The sequence below is a fragment of the Pygocentrus nattereri genome, chromosome 3, assembly GCF_015220715.1.
Source record: "Pygocentrus nattereri isolate fPygNat1 chromosome 3, fPygNat1.pri, whole genome shotgun sequence".
NCBI classification, from domain to species: domain Eukaryota; kingdom Metazoa; phylum Chordata; class Actinopteri; order Characiformes; family Serrasalmidae; genus Pygocentrus; species Pygocentrus nattereri.
In genome coordinates this window covers 12,608,062-12,628,350 of record NC_051213.1, presented here as the reverse complement: position 1 = coordinate 12,628,350, position 20,289 = coordinate 12,608,062, and the positions used below count along the sequence as shown (strand labels likewise).

Genomic DNA, 20,289 nt, shown 5'->3' with positions numbered 1-20,289 from the left:
TCAGAGAACAGTGTGGTGCACAGCGTTTGGATGCAATAAATTCTGTTTTTACTGATTCTCTGCAGTCTGAGCAATCTGTTATCAGTTATCAAAAATATTTGAATGAATGTAATAAAAGCTGATTAGTTAGTCTGAAAGCTGATCTTCTCTTCCCAGTGAACCGTTTACTAATAATGCATGATAATTCAAAATAGTCACAAATTTTCAGCAGATTTAAACAATGCTTTACTCCAAATTGATCTGGAAATTCTTGCAAAGGATTGCCATGAATGGACAAACTGGTGAAATGTTAATCCTAAGGCAGCAGTTATCACTTCAGGCACGTTCACAAAGCAGAAGAAATCATAAAGACATGTGAACCTGCCATAACAACTTCAAAAAGCCAAGGCCTACAGCTTTTCCTCTGTCACATAGTGTGGCTCGCTATCTCATAAACAAGCAGGCCTGATGTAAACCAGAATGCCCTCAGCACTGGATGAGAATCTGATCCGTTTTATCACTTCACGCACTTACAGAACATTTGCTTTGAAACGGCTTTCATCTCAGTTGTTGGAGCCTGAGCCTTTACTTATTGTTTACACGGAGAATGAGAACAGGCCTCAGGTTATTGATATAGCAATAACACTGGAGTAAGAGTGAAATCTCTCATTCTCACAATCACTGAAGCAACAGTCAAATAGGAAATGCTCCAGTGGATGATCATCTGACTTCTGAATTTGATATATATCTGGAGAGTTCCATATGTGACAGTTTACTATAAATCCTTACCATCAAATATGATCCCTTTTATGGTTGTGTAGGTTCAGTGTTTTATGTTAATTTGAAACAATAATTCATACATCTTACAAATCTCTTGTGTAATCTCGCTGTGCTTTAACTGATGGCCTTGTGTACTGCAAGGCGTTAAAGCAAGTTTAAGTGTAAGCAAAGGTCTGCAGTTCCAAAATGCCTTATATCCCTCTGCTCCTGCTAACAGCTTCCAGATACCATGGTCCTGCACAATGCCAAGGAGCTGTAAATCAGGCTAAAACTGTGCTGTTTTATGCTGTGGTGCTCTGCTCTTTGACTACATTGCATGCTGTGATAACATGTAAGCTCACCTGTAGCATTTTCAAAGCCCCCTGAATGATAATAAACTGCTTCTTGGTGTAGGCCCGGATTGCACTAGTTTTGTTATTGCTCCTGGCATGTAGAGGTCACTCATAAGTCATGGATCAACTCCTGACCAGCAACATACAACAATAACATGATGGATGGAGACAAATGTTACCACCCTTTCAACCACCATTTAGGTAATGAAACCCTCATCCAATTTCTAGACAGGACCCCTCAACTGTCAGTTTCTAACTTAACCTAATTGCTGATACTTGCATAGACTCAACTCGACAGACCTGACATTCATATCTTATAAATATGTGGGTGGAGAACTGTCGTCCTGGAGGCTTAAAGCCTGGCATGGTTTCAGTTCTTTCCTGCTCAACACACCCACTAACCTGGAAATTATGCTGAGTTGATTCAAACTGCGCTGGACCCCAGCCATTCAGGAGTGGAGTTTGTCACCCATCTTACATGATCGTCACTGGCCACTTCATAAGGTACACTTACCCTGTATCAAAGATCATTGTCAATCTTAGATATTTGTGTAAAACCTTTGTTGGATAGTCCACTTTAGATGCTTTGTAGATACTTACACTTATTTTCAGGGTATATTCAACCTGGTCCTAACCCTAACCCCACCAGAATAAGCGGAGTTTCAACAGATAGTTTGTTAACAAATTGGACATCTGTAGACAATCTACAAAGGACTATAATGGACTATCCAATTAAAGTGAGACCAATATTTGTGGTTGGAGGTATTCTCAGCCCAACACTGAGCTGTTTAAACTCCAGCACCACTCTGTGTAGCTCCAAGTTAACACGTCACTACCATGTCAACGTCACCGCAATGCTGAGAATTAATTGTGATCCTTTTTTTTTTTTTTTTGGATCGTGATCAACCACCCAAATAATACCTGTTCAGTGGTGGTCCTATGGTGGTCTGGACCATTGTTGAACAATGAGTAAATTTGAACTAACATGCAGAGAAACAGGGTGGCTGTCATATTCAGTAGTAGAATTTCAGAATGTACCGATATGGTAATTGTAATAAAATCGGACAATGCGTGTAGATACAAGGTATGGTGGCCAATGAGTGTATCAGGGATGAACAATTTTGGGTAAAAAAAACTCAATTTTTCTGATTTGCATTGTGTTTACACGATATGGATCGGTTTAATATACTTTCAAAAAATGAAAGACCCTTTTCCCCTCAAGAATGAACTGCTGAATTGTGTGTCAGACTACCAGTTCATGAGCTCTGCCTCATCATTAAAACTTAACACAATGTACATAACATGGAATAGACTGAAATTTGCAGCTCTTCCATTTAGAAAACTGCACTTTTTAAAATTACAATTTTAATAGAAAAGGATGAATTATTCAGCCCTGGAGTGATGCATCATTCATGCCTTTCCCTAAAGACCACAATTTACAGGTGTTGCATCTCTCAAATCATACATGTATAACAATAATGTGCTAACAAATAAGTAAACACGCTACTATAAGAGTTCCTCCTGCAATGGTTTAAATGAGAGTAACTACTGCCCCCTAATGCCCAAAGATATTTTGCAAAGGACAGTTTGTAATAAACACACACCAGTGCACTGATTAAGAGACAAATAAATTATCCATCACATCAGAATGAAGTGAAAATACCTCCACTGAAAAGGTTTATTATCCCTCAAAAGATAACTTATGTGACCAAAAAAACATGTTTCGATGATCTGAAAAAGATATCACACGCCCAGTTCCATCCTATATTCCTACTTTTCAATGAGTTATTGGTTTATATAAAAAAAAAAAAAAAAATACAGATCTATGGCTATTTGACAAAACAAAAAGAACATTCAAACTGACAGATGTTGACACCTTTGCATCTACTGAGAAATTGCATAAGATTTATCATCAGACTTTTTAAAAGCTAAACTATAGGAAAACAGGAATTGAGAATTCCTATTCGCTTAACCTACTCATCATTACACAAACCTTCATTCACTGTCATATATTAACATCAAGTGTTATGTGCAGTTTAGTTAACTAGTGAAAGAATGAAATCCTATAGAGGACATTATAACTAATAATAAGGACATATAAAGAATGCTGTTTGCCAGCAGCGGGCCGAGTAAATACAGTTTCGACGTAGATGAAGACCATCCACAAAATCATGTAAAACAATTTGCTAGCACATAAGCAGCCGTTCTGCGGCATCAACCCTACTGAAGAGAGAAAAAAGGACAGCAACTCAATTTGTGAGAGACAGATAAAATTACAATAAGGTAAGGAGATGCAAGGCACTATGTTAGCAGGGTTGCTGAGGTTGATTTGGGAAGGACCTGCACACGTCACTTGTTACACACATACACACGCACATATATGAACAGCAGGGAAAAGGCACTGTGCTTCATTTGAAGCTAAAAGTAGCATTCAAACATAAAGGAAGCTTCACCTGCTAGCCTAGAAGCATTGTACACTACAATCCCACAATCCCTCGGGACCTTAAAGTGCAACATGTGACCTGCTGCAGCCATTTACAGACCGTGACTCAGCAGTTTCCTGCTTGGGCTGCATCAAGTTTAGCTTTGATAGAGATGCTCTAAATATTCATACACACTAAACACAAGTGCTAGATTTTAGTGACCCTGACAACATGTACCCCACTAGTGTTTTTTCTTCTGAAGTATGGCTTTAATGTCTCTACTTCTGTATTAATTACTATTGTGACATCACACACACCTCATTATGGCATCACAATCAGCCAGTAAAATTAGCATTGCGTATGTGACGTGACTGGTTCAAGTTGGCTGATATTGGCTTAAATTAAGTTAATCTAGTCATGCATTACCCATAAACATGTTCTTGCATAGCAACTGCATACGTTTTATATCTTTCCAGAACAAAAATACTGTTCAAACTAATGAGTGACTGTATGACATAAATCAGTTTTTTTTCTCCTTAAAAATACTTGAATTTCAAATGCTGTTTACTTTGTAGGTCAATGTAAGGTCTATGCCACACTATTAGGACTTTTTAGAGTAGCATAAGAAATGTGATAAAGTTAACATGGTGTCAGATTTGTAGGAATGCATTATAATACTGGAATTATATAAGTATCAGCAGATAACTACTTTAAAAATGTTATGCACACACACATCTACACCTCAGCATTAGACAGAAGTTAAAATATGACCAATATCTGATGACATTTATTGCACTCTGGAAGAGTAAATCATTTAGGTGACTGAGCTATGGGGTCTGCATTTTTTTTTTTTATTTAACTGCATTTGTAACCCTGGGAAAAAATATGACATTTCTCCATAAAGCTAATCCAGGAATATCTAGATTTTATAAGTGTTTATATATCAGATGTATGTAGAACCAAAATATCAGATATTAGCTTCAGCCCACAATTCCAACATTGGTGCATCCCTACAAATTCGACATGGTCAGTTCCAACCAGGCTACAATGACACAGTCCAGCTTGGTAACAGCACATTTGAAACTCTAGCAGCAACTATAAAAATTATGTTGTTAATATAGTGTCTCATTAGGCTGAATGCCCCCCCCCAACATTCTGTAAAGCTGGTCTTAATCGTTCCAAACAGTTGCTATAAAAGAACACAGAACATGGACAGGTTAATGTCTGAAAGTTTTTAAGGTGTTTTTCCATCAGCTGTGTCCAAAATGTAGTCACAGTGCAGGACATAATTCTTATAAGAGCCACAACAAGCATGGCTTACATTAAAACATCTGCTTCTATCAACTTCAATTTTGAATTACAGTCAAAGAAGTGCTTGTCCCCAAGGGCATTAAAGCACAAAGATTATTCTACGATGACCAGCAATCACTTTGATCATCAGCTAAAATGATCTACACAGTGCAACAGCCTTTGGGAAACTAGGTCTTAAACTGAAGTCTAGTATTGCAAATGTGAGCAAACGTACAAGTGTGTCAAACAGGACAGACCCATATGAAATGTGAGTAAAGGGAGTTGAAGTGCAGAGACTGACTAAAGTATTACTAGTGTAGATCAATATATGATCCTGTAGATTGCACCTTACACTGCATCTCTGATGACAGGAAAGGTGTTAATACAAAATCAGCTCCACAGAAAGCCCATGTTAAAAGTTCACTTAGTGTTTACACCTTCACAATGATTACTGCACAAGCACTGCGTGACATCAAAAGCAACAACGACAACAAAAAGCACACGTGATATTTGAAATGTGTCTTAAATTCAATCACAGTGAGTAAACAAGATGAAAAAAAAAAAAAAAAACAAAATGGAAAAAAAAAACAAAAAAACAAAAAACAGTTCAGGCTGATAAAAATCAGAAAACATTTTTACACCCATACACGTATTCCTTGTCCTCCTATTATCAATGAAGCAATGGCAGTGCGTTGCGAAGCAACACGACACAAAAGGCAAAATTCAGACAGAGGCTTTAAACCAGAGATCGTCCAACTGGAGTTATAGTTTTATACACTGGGTCTTGTGATCACAGCCCTGATAATATGACAGCAGCACTGGGGAAATCTCAGTCTTTGTTATTGTCCTTCCTGAGTTGATGACTGCAGTAGCTGTATTAGCCACAAGGGGGCACTGCTCCGTTATTGTTTTTAGACATTGAAGCATTGAAGAGAGCAAGAGTAAATGCAGTCTGTTTCTGGATTGTCAAAGTTGACATTATATGAGATGCCTCTGGTTTAAGGAGTTTAAATAAAGTTTGTCCCCGTCCGTACATTTTGGTTGAGAAGCCCTCTTTGGCTGGATGTCCACCATAGGGTAGATATTGCAGTACTCAGTAAATGCAGCTTTGAAGCCTTTCTCCTCCAGTCAGTCCATGACTAGAAGAGTTTGAAGTAATTATATTTGTCAGCAAATGAATGGAGCACATTCAGATTATCCACAGTGCATTCAGATGAAGCTCTGTTGTTTCAAAGGATATTCCAGTTCTCAGTCCCTCTCCCAGACAGGTCTGCTTCCTTTCACGAATCTTATGCATGCCTGTCTGATCTTTAGACATGGTTTCTGATGCTGACCACAGACAGACAACCCCTGTCTGTCTGTCAGTCAGTCCATCAACTACGAAGTTAGGAGAGACTGGCATCTCGCCGCAGCATAGAGAATAGAGTGCAAGAGCATATGAGAGAGAGAACAAAGACAAGACCGACAAAAGGAAGTGCAGTACTGGTTCTAGTTCACTTTTCCAGCTGAGTGACCTGGATGACTGGAGGAGAGCGGCTAATGGCCGGCCCGCACCAGCACGACGATGAGCTCCGTGATGCTTGCTTCTCAGAACTGCTGAAAGAACAGAGACAGAATGATTTAGCATGCAGAAACAGCATTCACTCAGACAGCACAATAACTGCAGTGGACTCTAGGACACAAGACAAGACAGTCGAGGACTGACATAAACCTTGCGTTAGGAATGTTTCTGCTTACATTCTGAGTCATGAAGAAAACAGATACAGAGACTGGATAACTTTAATATTAAAACTACACACTGAAGGAAACCTAATTGACAAGAAAAACAGAGCAAACAAGACCTTCTTAAAAATTAAGGTTCCAAAATAGTTCCTGGCTTGGACGTACAATGTGAAGAAAACCACACAATTGCTATAGAACCTTTACATTACGTGGGGGTTCTTTAAACTACGGGTGGGGAATATACCAATATATTTTGTTTCTGTGACAAATGACATCACATGTCACAATATGCCTTTCTGGGTGTTTTGTGAATTTTAGTATTTATGTTCCATTATAAACAGCATGTCCAGCATGGTTAATTAGATTTATAGTGCAGTGCTGTATGTGAAACACTGAATAAAATAATAATAATAATAAAAAAATAAATAATAATAATAATAATAATAATAATAATAATAATAATAATAATAATAATAATAATAGCACAGTATGTTAAGTTTTTTTTTTTAAATGTGCCATCACTGATTAATCCTCATAAAAACTACATATGATGCATATTGTGAAAATATGTCTTGAATTATTGTGATGTTATATTTTTGCCATATCATCCATCCCTATTCTAAAATTTGAAAAGATTGTGCATACATCCTATTTACATATACATACATACAGGGAAGCAAAAATTGTTCTTTTATAACATCACTCTAAAGAACTGGCACCTTTATTTTTAAGAGTGAAGGTACAGAAAGTAGGAGAGAATGCAAGAACAGAGCAAAAGTAGCCAATCTTGACCATTATTACTTGGCTTGAGCCTTGAAATGGGCAACTGCAACAATGACAGGACTGTGGGAATGTATCATGGGAAGACTTTTATACACACAACTTCTCGACTAGGCAAGGCAATACAGATACAAGAGTGTCAAGACAAAAGGTTAAAAACAACAGGTAGAATGCAGTCAGTACCTCAAAACCCTGCGTTATAGGTCATAGAGGCTCTGTCTGGCTGAAGGAAGGTAAAAATAGAAGGTTTTAAGAGGGTCACAGATCACAATCTGGGATATTTCTTCTCAATATCAGCTGAAATGAGTCATGACAATAATGTGTGGAACAACGAGAAATAAATGGTGTAAACCTGATTGGCCATGTTCTAATCTAGAGGGAGAATGTGTCTATAAGCAGAATGTCATTCCTCATCCTATATCTGTAGCTATTTGATTTGCAGAGAAAAAAGAAACCGACATGAAATGCAGACCACATGCCCCCACCACTAAAATGGCAGGGATAGCAGGGAGAGCATAGCTGCTTGGAAATGGAGGCTAACTCAATATCAACTGCATCACTCTCCAGTCCGCCCACAAAAATGTTTCCACATGGCATTGAATTGGCCACAGAACAATCTAGCAATTTATAAAGCTACATAAAAATGGAGACTGGCCAAAGTAAATATTTCTAATTAAATATGCCCTGTGGTTCATTCTCAACAGCCATATACTGCTTCATTATAGCCCCCTGCCTTTTTCACCCAAATATGATACACGAACACTGAACATGATGGTGCCAAGCTCCATTTTCATAGTTTTGTCATGCAGCACATAACCTGCTTTACTTATTACCATGAGTGTGATACCACTCCAAACGCATAAACCCACAAGCATTAGCTTAATTGAGTTAGGGGATTGGAGTGTGTGGGGGTGCATGTGGGTGTGTTTATATGTGTGTTTGGAGGGGGGGGGGTGTATTCTGTAAAGCTTTTAAAGTAATTTGTATTGCTCCAAAGAGCTCCAGCCATACAAAAACATGGCTTGAAGGTTGAGGGGAGGGAGCAGGTTTTAGGGACAGTCAAACTCTGAACACAGCTTAATTGAGCCAAATGATCAATGGGGATCAGCAGTGTGTGTAGGCCACAGTGGGAACAAAGCTGCAAGTGTCTTAAAAGCTGCTTGGCAAACAGGCACACTGCCAGCTCCTGCTGAAAATGTTTAGCATCCAAAAAACCCACAATTGGAAGACTGTTGAGAGCTGGAGAAACAGAATACATAAGTGAAAAAAATCTGTAGTTCCAAGAATGGATTTAATGTTTGAGCGTGTATCTATGTGTGTGTTAAGGATTGGAAGTGAGCCGTACCCGTTTTCCTCTGGCATGTCCTGATCTGCCTCGGCAGTAGAAGACTCTACCTCTCCATCTGCATCCACACTGCTCTCACTGCCTTGAGCAGACAGACCACAAGGGCTCTCTGGAGTCAGAGACTCACCACTGAAAGCACAAGTGCAGACCAGGATTCACACACAAGCATACACAGGCAACCACACAGACAGGTACAGGTGCGCACACACACACACACACACACACACACACACACACACACACACACACACACATATATATATATAAATAAAATAAACAGTAATAGCTTTTTGTGTAGCAGCAGTGCTCAAGGCAAGGCAAGTTTATTTATTTATTATTATAATACACCTATAGTGGGGGTGCATTGGCACAGCAAAAATTGCTTATAAAACTAATGAGGAAACACTTCCCTTGAACCCTGCTACATAACATTGACATAACTATGCCATAAACATGCCATTTACATGTGGTTCATGCGTGGAACATGCCGAAATTTAATTTGGCCTGGTACTTTTTCTAAACATGCCCTGTGTGACCAAATGAGATCCAAGGTCAATTTCTCTCATAAAAGGCACCACAACATTCGGTTTACACTTAGGTTAAATGTGGTCATGATCCACCTTTAACCACCCCTGAAAGTGGTTTGAGTGATCCAGTTATAATCCGATCAAATTTTTCAAGCAGCCAAATGAACATCAGCCGATCACTGAAAACGCATATTGATGCAAGGTGTAAACAGCCTCATTATGTAAAATAATATAACAATGTCATGTCAAAGTGTATCTGTAGAAGTCTGTCATGACGGCTAACTAGAGTATGTGGGATCAGCGGCCACGACAAACATCAAGTCGTCAGTCATGACAACTGCCAATTGTAACATCATCCTGGAACATGTTGGGACAACTCATGACAGTATATGACATATTTATGGAATAGTTATGTCAGTGTTATGTAGCACGGTCCAAGGAAAAATATTACTGCTAATGTCCTTACTTGATCCTTTTTTCAAGCAAGTGTATGTAGAGCTCTTTCTCCTCCAGCAGCTTCTTTAAGGTGTTGATCTCCCTCTGTTTTTCCAGCAGCTCCTTCTGTAGCCGATAGTTACTCTCCTCCAGAGTCTCACAGAATGCCTGGAAGAGAGAGAGAGAAATATAAAGTAAGACAGAAAGAGAGAAAAAAGATGGATAAAGAGAAAGACAAAAAAAACGAGAGAACGATTATTAGATTGTTTAGTACTGCCTCTGTTGGTCAGCACAGCGTGTCTAGAAGCTGGAGGGATGCGGACAGGCTGCTGAAAGCCAGCCACGCTAATGAGAGAGCTGTCTAATGCTCAGCTCTCTGGCTCTGCCTGTTGCAGTACCTTGGCATAAAAAACAGGCATGCTGAAAACAGTTAGTAAAAAGCTCAAAAAAGTTCAGTGTGATGCTGTGTGAGCCTATGTCTGATACTGCTCAGCCTACACTGGGTGGTTTCAGGTCTTACCCGGCTCTCCTCCAGACTGTCAAAAGGACCTGGCGGGTCATCCAGACAAAGGAACTCTCGTACAGCAACACTGCAAAAGTGCACATACACAAACAAACTCAACTACATTACATTTAGCAGACGCTTTTATCCAAAGCGACTTACAAATAATGTGGTACATAGAACAAACATAGTCAGGTCAACTAGTGCTGGGGCAGATTTGATCAATTTCACCCTCATGGTAATTAATCATGCATATATACCCGAGTATAAATCACACATAAATAAAGTTAACACATTCTTCAGCCATGTTAAAAGAATGGCATACAATCCTGAAATTTATTCCTGTGCTTGTTTAATTGGGCCGTTTTGTTCTGTTTCTCATAAAATGAGACAGACAACATATCTCACAGTTCTAGCTGAAAATAGCTCAGATCTGTGATGACAAACCCAGGCCCAGAGTTTCAGCAAAGGGCTATGATAACACACAGTAACTCTGCAGGGAAGTGAGCACGGAGATATCTATTAAACAATGGGACTTATTTGCATATGAAACAGGATATCAGTTTTCCTCTAATGAGACATACTTCCTGCTAATATAGCTTAGGATGTTAAACTGCAAAGGCCTGGACAGCAGCCAACTTTGTATAACTTTTTCAAGTAGATTTAACTCTCTCTGATGGGTTATATGTATGGGTGAGGAAAGCCGCCAGAGGGAGAGACTGGAGCATATTTACTGCATGCCAGACGGTTTGAACAATGCATTCAGGACAGAACTCTAACCTCAGGACAATGAGGGGGCAGTGCATGCATGTATGCATGTGACCTACTTATCTAGCTACAAACAAAGCTCTGTATATTTTAACACTGTTGAGCAGTGTTGGGTGATGATGAGATTCAATATCACAATATTTTCCAAATATATGGAATCGGTTGATATTTAAGTTCGTATTAAAAGTTAATAAACCTACATTTCCAAAAGGTGTCTATGCTAAAAGAATGCCTTCTAAATCTGACAGCTTTTTCGATTGGACTGCTCTGTGCTTGTTTTCCTCTTTTAAAATTAAGCCAAAGCTTACAGAGCATTGCAAACTGTGACGTCAAAATTACGTGTAACAGTCAGTAAAGTACACACACTGCATTTAAACGTTTATATCTATCAATACCTCAAAATCTGCTGTGCAACACTGATATATGGACACTTTATTGCCCAGAACTACTGCTAAATAAACATGTTGTGACTTAAAAGTGTACCAAATAACTCAAGTTTGTTTTTCCAGAATGGGGAGCACATTTTGGCAGGCTGGCAGAGCAGACTAGGGTCAGCTAAGAGCTCAAGGGAGGGAGGGCCATCTGCTCACCAGTTGGCGATGTCTTTGTGAGCCACCAGGTTTTGTAGGAAGGCCTGCAGGCCTAACTGTCTGTCCTCCAAGAAGTCTGCATTATAGTTATCTTTAAACCAGCGCTTAGGTGGCAGAGAGAGCCGGAACCCAGGAAACATCTCCTTCAACTGGGACACACAAACACACACACAGACCCACATTACTTTGTTGGACATATTGCAAATTAACTCTCTTATCAACTTTATGTACATCTATGACATCAAAAATACCAACCAATGAATGCAAAATTCTCAGCAAAGAACCGGTCGAATGCATGTGATAGGCTATAAATATGATGTTACAATCCATTCAGATCATCATAGCAGTAATATTTTTCCACAATGTAATCTATACATAAGAGAAAAAGGATGAAAAACAAGTGTGACAACTCAAGAGTACAATTTTTCTTTGCTACTGTTTACTGGTGAGCAAGATGGCTTATGCAATAATTAGGATAATCACTTCACTTGCCAGGTGGCAGGTGTACCTTGATAAGGCTTGCACCTGTCTAATGGTTAGTGGAACTAAAGAGAATATGAAGCGAATGCATTCATTAGGGCAAGTGCTTAAAATGCCTGATAGTATCAATTTCAAAATACTGTGTGTAATATATTGCCCAACCCAAGTGTGGGATAAGGACAGCACATTGCAAAACAAGCTGATGGAAAAACAAGCTAGACTGGTTGTTCTGAGATGCAATTACAGCAATGCTGACCCCATTCACACAGGGCTCATTTTAACGCAATACATACTGTAGAAGAGAAGCACAACATCCCTAAGCCCTCAGCACAAATGGTACCTAATGCCCACATTTTCCCACCCTTTTCCAACCTGAACAAAAGTGCTGCCCTCTGAAATTACCCTAGAGAGTTGGGGATGTAAGTGAGCAGCAGGTTTTAACAGTGCGCCGGTGGTGTGTACAGACAGAGGCTGGGTCAGCTGGCTGGCTCTGGCTCTGGGTTTACAGAGGAACAGTAAGGCTTTGTGTGCATGGAAACGGGTTTTGGCCTAATCACTTCCACACTCCACTCAGACATCAGGTCAGCTCCCAAAACTAAAGGATGCACCGCACTGCCAAGGCTGTACAAAAAAGCTCAGTCTGCACATCGAACTAAGCTGTCTCAGTCCCTGTTGGGGTTGCAAAAGTTCAGTTCATTTTCTTTTGGATTTATAGTTGAATATTAAATCAATGTAATACAGTAATGAAACAAAGTTCTTCCCTTTTGTGTGAGAATGACTGTACCGAGAATAAGAATGAGAATTTCCAACAGATAACTTCACTTTATTAGACACAAATTATGCTGGAATTGTGGAGAAAATGTTTTGATGTCAGTTTAGGGTCTGTGTAAATGCCTTCATCCTATGGGCTGAGGCCAGCATGCTTGGCACAAGCACAGCTGGTAGCTGGTTTACTGCACTTGGCTCAGCACTAGTAGCTGGTTCACTGGAGTAATTAGCTCCCGTGGGGTAAGGGCCATGCAGCAGTCAAATGGTTGGTAAAAGGTTATTCCTTGCCTCGGCCCGCAAACATTAAGTGAATTTAAAATGCACACACAGAAGACAAACACACATGTTAAAACACACAAACTGGAGCAAAGATGAGCTCACAGCAAATGAAGCATATGCAGAATACAAAAAACACACATAAAAACCAAAGATATTATTTTACACTGAAAAAAAGCAGAAACTGCAGGCACTGTGTGGCCTTGTTTCCTGTTGAGAGTTAAGCAATTATTCCCTCTGGATATGCAACCCTGCAGAACCCACAAAAACCTTCTTGGCTTCAGGTCAAAGGCAAAACAAAGAAAGTGTAAGACAACATGACAAATTTGCAGGAGTTGTAAAATAATGACCTAGACAGTACAGGTAATATCACTATGACAAAACCCTCTTGATGAGGGACTGATACTGACCTTGTCGTTGAGTCTGGAAAAGTCTGTGTAGCGCCGAAACACCACCCAGCTTTCCTCCTGAGACTTCCTCACCAGAATCTTGTACACCTGTTGCCGAAAGAGGGAACAGCAACTACGTTTTACAACACGTGTTAAGAATATCATCCAAGTAAATGTTTATTGGCACTTCTATAGATAAGCATTGCAATTCGTTTGTTTTGCTTTCGTTTGTCTCTTCTTATATTGCACTTCTCAGCACCATTTCTTTTGTAATAAGCAACATCAGTAAACAAGCTTTGACAGCAGCTTTACTCTTATTGTTTTGTCATTGGTGCTTGATAATTTGATGTCTAGTTTTCTTTATTTTGATAAAATATAGAATGCACAAATCCACCCATCAGTATCACCCATACTTTTGCACTAGTATGAATAACAAGCCATATAAACCTGAAGTACTATGAAAAGAGAACATTAAAACTTTGTTTTTGGCCAGTAATATTCTCCCACCACAGTTTACATCATGCATCACACAAATCCATCATATATATCCATCGGGAGTCCCCTGCCACAGCAATAAAGAAATTCTGACTGCCAGTGTAGGATATAGTAATGTTAGCTATCTGGCTTCCTTCTGCATTAACTGGCTATTAAGACAGTTTAACATTAAAGACTTTTTGAAATCCACAAACATTTTAAACACTCTACTATGATATATAAACCTTGAAGCCCTTATAGTTTTTCAAAAACCTCTTCCCACCTTCAAGATACATCACCAGAACAGAGCCAAATATGCAGCATCTGGAACAATTCATAAGCTCAGACAGGAATATTTTCCTCAGGCCCATCTGACCACACAATCATTAAATCAATCTGCACCACAAAGCCGAGAACCAATCATTTAGTGCTGCACGAGTCTGTGATTCCAGAGGCTATTTAAAGTGTGAGGCCTGGGGAAGAAGGCTCCCACCTGGTTGGACAGAAGGAGGGTGGGATGAGAAAACCGATGTAAACATACTAATCCAGCGCTCAAACAAATGTGTTCTCCAGGTCACTCACAGAATTCTAAGCCCAATGAGAAGGGCACACTGCAATACATACATGCAAACATCCTGACTACAGCGCAGATAACAGCACAGTCCATGCTACTACGGGCACTAGCCAAACCAAGTTCCAGGCCCAACACCATAACAATACCATAATCTACAGTCAGCATACAAAGTGCACCTTTATGAAAGATGTTTCTGATAAAATGGTCAATGAGTATCACACATAGAAACATGTCCCTGATATCGAGGCAAACTAGTGTATTTTTGGCATCAATGTGATCAATTTAATCCAAGACGCAGCATAACACCAAACATCCCCATTCGCAAGCTTCAGGAACAGGTAGCATGGTGTACTGTTAAGAATCATACCTCGTATCTCTATTTTTGTCATATTTTTCAGTTTTTGACAATTTCAAAGGACCTGTTCTCTTTACATTTTGTGTAAATTTCATGATAAATGGACCAAAAGAAACAACCCAAAATGATTTGGAAAGACATCTTGTTCCACTAACTTACATTAAAACTACAGTAGGTTTTTTCTTTCTCCTGTAAAGTTACCATTTTGGAGATACGAGGTTTTGTTCCGACAACAGCGACATGCTGGTGTACAAAGGAGGTGTGACATAAGAACAAACAGAAGAACAGTGGGTGTGGTAATGTCCTGAAATGAAAGAACACAGCTGTAGTCAACAGTTCCTCTACACAGTTTCTCTCAGCGTCTCTCCGGAGATGTGATCTCAGTGTCTCCATGGAGACGTTACTAATAATGAATCAAAGAAAGGAGCTTAATGCAAATGAGATGACGCTAATTGGCAGCAGCCAGTTTTCATTCATAGCTTGCCACATTCACTTTTAACTGAAAGGCTTTGAAAGAAAGACTCCCCAAATTGTCATGATTTCCCTTTAAGAACCCTGACCTTTTCTGCACCACAGCTGAGCTTCAGTTTGTAGGTTTCAAAATGTCAGCATTTGCATGTCCTAAATAAACTTGTCTGAAACATGATTTAGACTGAATACTGGCACGATATATTTACATTATGAAAACATACTGCACACCTACTATGTTTTGTTCTTTGTGCCTGCAGAGAAATGTAAGGTAGTTAAGCTTTCCCTCAAATCCAGGACTAGTTTCTGTTACCTGTTTCAGTGAAAACTCTGCCACATTCCACAAGCCTCATAAAGAAAAAAAAAAAAAAAAAATCTAGCAGTGGAATTTTCATCAAGGCCCCGTGAGCCAAATGAATAGGATGTATGGATAAAAACAACAGCGGAGAGGGAGGGTGGGATGTTGGAAGCAGAGTGACCTGTCTGCACATGGGACTGCCCCCCCCCCCCCCTCCCCTCCCCCACCCACACCCCCATTCACAAATCTTAATATTTTAATTTTAGTTATTATAATTCACAACAATTATTAGAGTTTACTGTGATACTGTTATTGTCCAAATAGTGAAAAGAGTTCATATTGCCCCCCCCCCTCCCCGGTTTAACTTTAAACTACAGTTTAACTTGTCAGAACACAAGAGAGAGGAAGGAATCCAGAGACAATGCTAAAAATATTCAGATCAGCACTTTCAGGCCAAGAGAGAAAATGTGACCTCAAATGACTGGACAGTGTGACCTATACCTAACTCCGCACCCTTAAGTCTATCATGACTGCTGCCACAGAACCAAATACTTGAGCAAGATCAGAAAGTGAAAACACTTACTAAGCAATCTTGTGGTAAGGGAAGTAGGGTAATTAGGACACCAACAATTAGGTGAGAACAAGTTGGAGTGACTCCTGCACTTTCAGATGATTAGTCTGCTTTTCAATACATGATCTAAATGCATGCCTTCATTAAACAATGGAATAAATTCAGAGACTTGTTTATTTTGGCTCATGTCTGAAAGATTAAGCTCCCAGGAGCTTTTCTCTCACCGTGAACTTGGCTCGTTCTTCCATGACCTCGTAACCCAGCACAGTCGGGGTTATGGGTCTTTCTTCCCAACTGGGGGTCTCTGGCGGTGTGTCCGGCTGTGGGCAGCTAGAGTACTCGACTGTGGAGTCCAAGCCATTCATCCTGGCCCGAGTAAAGTGGCTCTGACATGGCGGAGTGAAGCAGCTTCGGTCTGAGCCAGAGGCTCCGGTGCTATTCCCTCGCCTTCCTGAGCTGCTCTCATCTCCTGGGCCTTTAGTGGAGGAGGATTCTGAACTGCTGGATGCACTGCCCAGACTTGAGGCTCTGTGGGGCCGCCTGGGGTTAGGAGCCGCTGACAGTGCCCTTTCCATAGGGATAGGCACTGGTACAAAGGGTGTGGCCATCCGTTTGGAAGTCTTCCCACTTTCTATACTGTGTAGAGCTTGTCTGTAACTCTGCGGTCACCTGCTGTGTCTCAGAATGAGGCCAGGATGGACAGTCTGTCACCATGCATGTTCTTACTACCACAATGGACTGTAGAAAACAAAAACAAAAGGACAGGTTACTTATTGGTATCAGGCAGCGTCAGGCTAATCTCAGACAGTTAAAACCTAAAATCTGCTGACATAGCTGTTAGGTCTAGACACATTGGCCTAGACAGAGCATTTTCTCCCATCATGCTGTACCAATCAATACAGTACCACAGCAGAGCCCCAAGTTCTCTGCCAACTTCAGCATTAATTAATTGATCCCCCCTTAACATGACATGAGCCGTATTTTTAGCTGCAAAGCAGAGCTGAAAGTATACCTGACATAAATAGAGTCAAGTGAGTGGATCTCATTTCCATGACAAAAGAAAGAAAGCAAAAGCATCTAAATATATCAGCTGTAGCTCTAGCAAAGCTATTTAAATCCATGCAGTGACAGAATTTTCCCAGTGATAAGCATAGAGTCAAAACATTCATAAACAAGTAGCTACAGTCTCTCACACATACAGTTTCAGGGGAAACAGGACTAACTACCTGAATCTTTCAGCTATAATCACTCTTCTTGTATTCACACTCACCTCAGAATCTGCACCTTCACAGTTGACAGCATAAAGATTAACTTGCACTGTCATTCAAACATCATCGTTTTCAATAACAAAGCCAATTTTGATCGTACACACATGTATTTATTCTAATATGATGCTAATATAAAAGGTTTACATTTTTTATATTAATGGCAATTTTACACGGTCCTAAAAAAAGACAGTTACATATAACATTATAGTATTACTAAATATTTATATCAGTTGTTCTCAAAATGCTTTAAACTGTGAAAAAGTCTTTACATTTTGGTTGCTCAGTTTATAACACCTCAGTCGACACTGTACAAGTTACTACTGAATAACAATTGTTAATATGACAAGTGACTCCAAACCTTTGAATGGGAAAGAATCTCAGTCTAAGGAACAATGACCTTCTCTGAAGATTACAAAGCATTTGAACGCTTTTAGTACATTTACTAGGACATTTTGTACACAGCCACACTCACATTTGCAACGTTAGACTAGTAAACAAGAGGCAACCCGGCCACGTAACAGAACTGCAACCCCAATTCACGCCAGCGGGAAATAAACAGCTAACTTAGCTAACGAGCTAGCCAGCTCAGTGTTAGCTAATGCACAGAAAGTCGCTAACGTTAACTTTACATTTCAGGGGAAACACAGCGCGAACTTACAGAAAGTAGCCGCATTTCACTCCCTGCACACCGGCTAAATGTGTTTTTGTCTTCAAGTTTGTCGCTAAAACGTGCCAGCTAAGCATGACAAGCTAACCAGACCACAGACGGCTGGGACAGTAACGTCAACGCTAGCAGTGGCTAAGCGAGCGGCTAGCCCGCCTGTGCTAGCAGGCAGCTACGGAGAAATAAGGAGAGGGAGAGACAGACAGAGAGCAATAACGAGCTAACTCGGCATACGAGAGAGCTGGAGGAGTTTTGAGAAACTATTACTCACCGGCAACTCAAGCAAAGGATGTCCCAGTTATGGTGTTTTAAAGAAAAGAGTCTTCTCCTCTGGGACTTCGGAGAACTCAGTTCAAAGCAGCCTCATCGTTGTGGTAGAAGCGGTCGCTCAGTCATCAGCCACATCTCTGTTTGGGTGAACATCTCTGCCTCTCCTGCACCGCCTCGCACTGGCTCCTCTAGCGGCCAAGCTTCTTATACCGTCAGCGACGATGGCCCGTCTGCACTTTCAGGAGGATTACAGCAGCCTTTCTCGCGCGTTTCGTTGCTTGGAAAAGACTGTGGATATATTTAACTCCCTAACCCGACACAACTGGACGAGTTCTGTGTGAAAAAGAAATCACCATTATTTCATTTCAAGGGGGGTTTTCTAAGTTAGAAATGCATCTACATCAGCCAGGAAACAAGACAAATAAGAGTAAACAGTGGTTAAAAGTAAGCCATAAGTAAATAAGAAAGAAATAAAGTAAATACATGAATAAATAAACAAGTAAATCAAATAATTCAGTGAGTTAAAATAAACACTTTCTAATGTAGTGATATTAAAACACAATTTAGTCATCAGCTGCACCTGATCATGAATCTAAAAAGCAAACTTTCAGAGCCCTGTTGGTGACATACTGTATAAATAAAAAATAATGCATGGCTCGCTGTATTAAAAGTCGTGGCCCTGAGTGACTTAGTATGGTGCCCTGGTGGAGAAATGAAAATAATGTGTGGCCACGACTTAGTAAAGCGTGGGAACGAGATCATGCCTTATGAAGCTGTGGTCAAGGCTTAATTATCTCGTTGACACGCCTTACCAGGGCTGCACATTATTTTTATTTATACTTACTCTTAAACTTACTTTATTTCATTAAACGTACAAAGTCACTTACATCAAAGGCGCTTGTGTAAAGCTCAAATATGAATGGAATTAAAATATAGACAGACATCTTTAATCAGGGTTACTCAAAGCTGGTCTTGGAGGCCCACTGCCCTGCACTTTTTAATGTTTTACCAGCTCATTAACAGCTCATTACTGAGTTAAAGTGGCTGTGCTAAAAGCTCCATTCTAGAGAAACATATTGAGTCAGAACTGTTCACAGTGGTGGTGATAGGAACCAGAGGGCTGAAGAATTTAATGTCTCTAAAAACTCTCTCACAGAAAGTTATTACATGAATTCTTGTCAAAATAGTGCCTGATGTCAAAGTCATTGTTTTATGATAGTTTTTACACAAGTTTTTGGCTAAAACAATTTTTAACCATACATTCATGGTGGAGAAGTACATGCAGAGCATTGCAAAGCAGAACAGTTATTTTTTCAGATTATAAAACTCAGAAGAGGTGTGTAGTTTCACTAGTTATTTTTGTTCACTAGACTTTGTTTACATCTCAACCATTTATTTATACAGGAATTCCAATTAATTCAAACAATATGCAAATCGAGCCATGCCATATGAGTGTAATAACTTACAATGGTCATCAACAGGGTTTTTTATAACTATAAAATGAAATTTTAATTGCCAGGCTCTTGCAGTGCAGCACCTTTATAAAATAGTCAAATTATAAAAAAAGAGGTCAAAATTTTAAATATACTGATATTTTACATAACATTCAGTGACAACTTCACCTTCTCTGCCAAGATTAATCACTGGACGTACACACAGGCAGTGTATTCATAGTTCTTCACAGCCATATGGGGAAAACTAAGCATAATTCATGAGCTGGAAAAGAAGATGGCACTAGCTATTCTTAACAACATTAAAGAGCATATTATGCCTAATTAAGTGATATAGAGTGGGTCAGAAGCTGGATGGACTGTTGATTGATGATGTGAGTCCATTAGAGACTGCCCACGTCGGGGGGAAAATGGACCAGAGTAGCCCCACACAGGCCTAATGGAGATTCTCAGGTGTGTAGTGAGGTGGTTTGGTGAGCGCTCAGCCTGCTCTTGTGTGTGCAGCTGCTC

The 20,289-nt window shown here is 39.9% G+C and overlaps 1 protein-coding gene across 8 annotated transcripts; it reads right to left on the bottom strand.

Annotated features, from left to right (window-relative positions):
• Positions 1 to 2,740: 2,740 nt before the first annotated feature.
• snx16 (sorting nexin 16) lies at positions 2,741 to 18,496 on the bottom strand. Of its 8 annotated transcripts, none has more exons than XM_017704492.2 (9): positions 18,330 to 18,496; positions 16,351 to 16,864; positions 13,408 to 13,494; positions 11,474 to 11,622; positions 10,134 to 10,203; positions 9,645 to 9,781; positions 8,652 to 8,780; positions 7,490 to 7,529; positions 2,741 to 6,400 (listed from the first exon to the last, which is right to left on the bottom strand). In XM_017704492.2, the coding sequence occupies exons 2-8, from the start codon at positions 16,732 to 16,734 to the stop codon at positions 7,511 to 7,513; spliced, it is 975 nt and encodes a 324-aa protein (XP_017559981.1). In that variant the 5' UTR covers positions 16,735 to 16,864; positions 18,330 to 18,496; the 3' UTR covers positions 2,741 to 6,400; positions 7,490 to 7,510. The 8 variants fall into 8 exon arrangements, 6 of the variants coding, with proteins under 6 accessions (XP_017559981.1, XP_017559990.1, XP_037393234.1 ...); XM_017704501.2 differs by having other exon boundaries at positions 2,741 to 6,397; XM_037537337.1 differs by having other exon boundaries at positions 7,490 to 7,525.
• Between the last annotated feature and the right edge of the window lie 1,793 nt (positions 18,497 to 20,289).

Excerpts from the sequence above, each read along its gene's own strand:
- snx16 (XM_017704461.2), bottom strand. The coding sequence starts at position 16,734 with ATGGCCACACCCTTTGTACCAGTGCCTATCCCTATGGAAAGGGCACTG. Across the intron at positions 10,204-11,473 it reads CACAAAGACATCGCCAACTG|TGTTGCTGTACGAGAGTTCC; the intron begins GTGAGCAGATGG and ends GCACTTTTGCAG. Across the intron at positions 9,782-10,133 it reads ACAGTCTGGAGGAGAGCCGG|GCATTCTGTGAGACTCTGGA; the intron begins GTAAGACCTGAA and ends TCTCTCTTCCAG.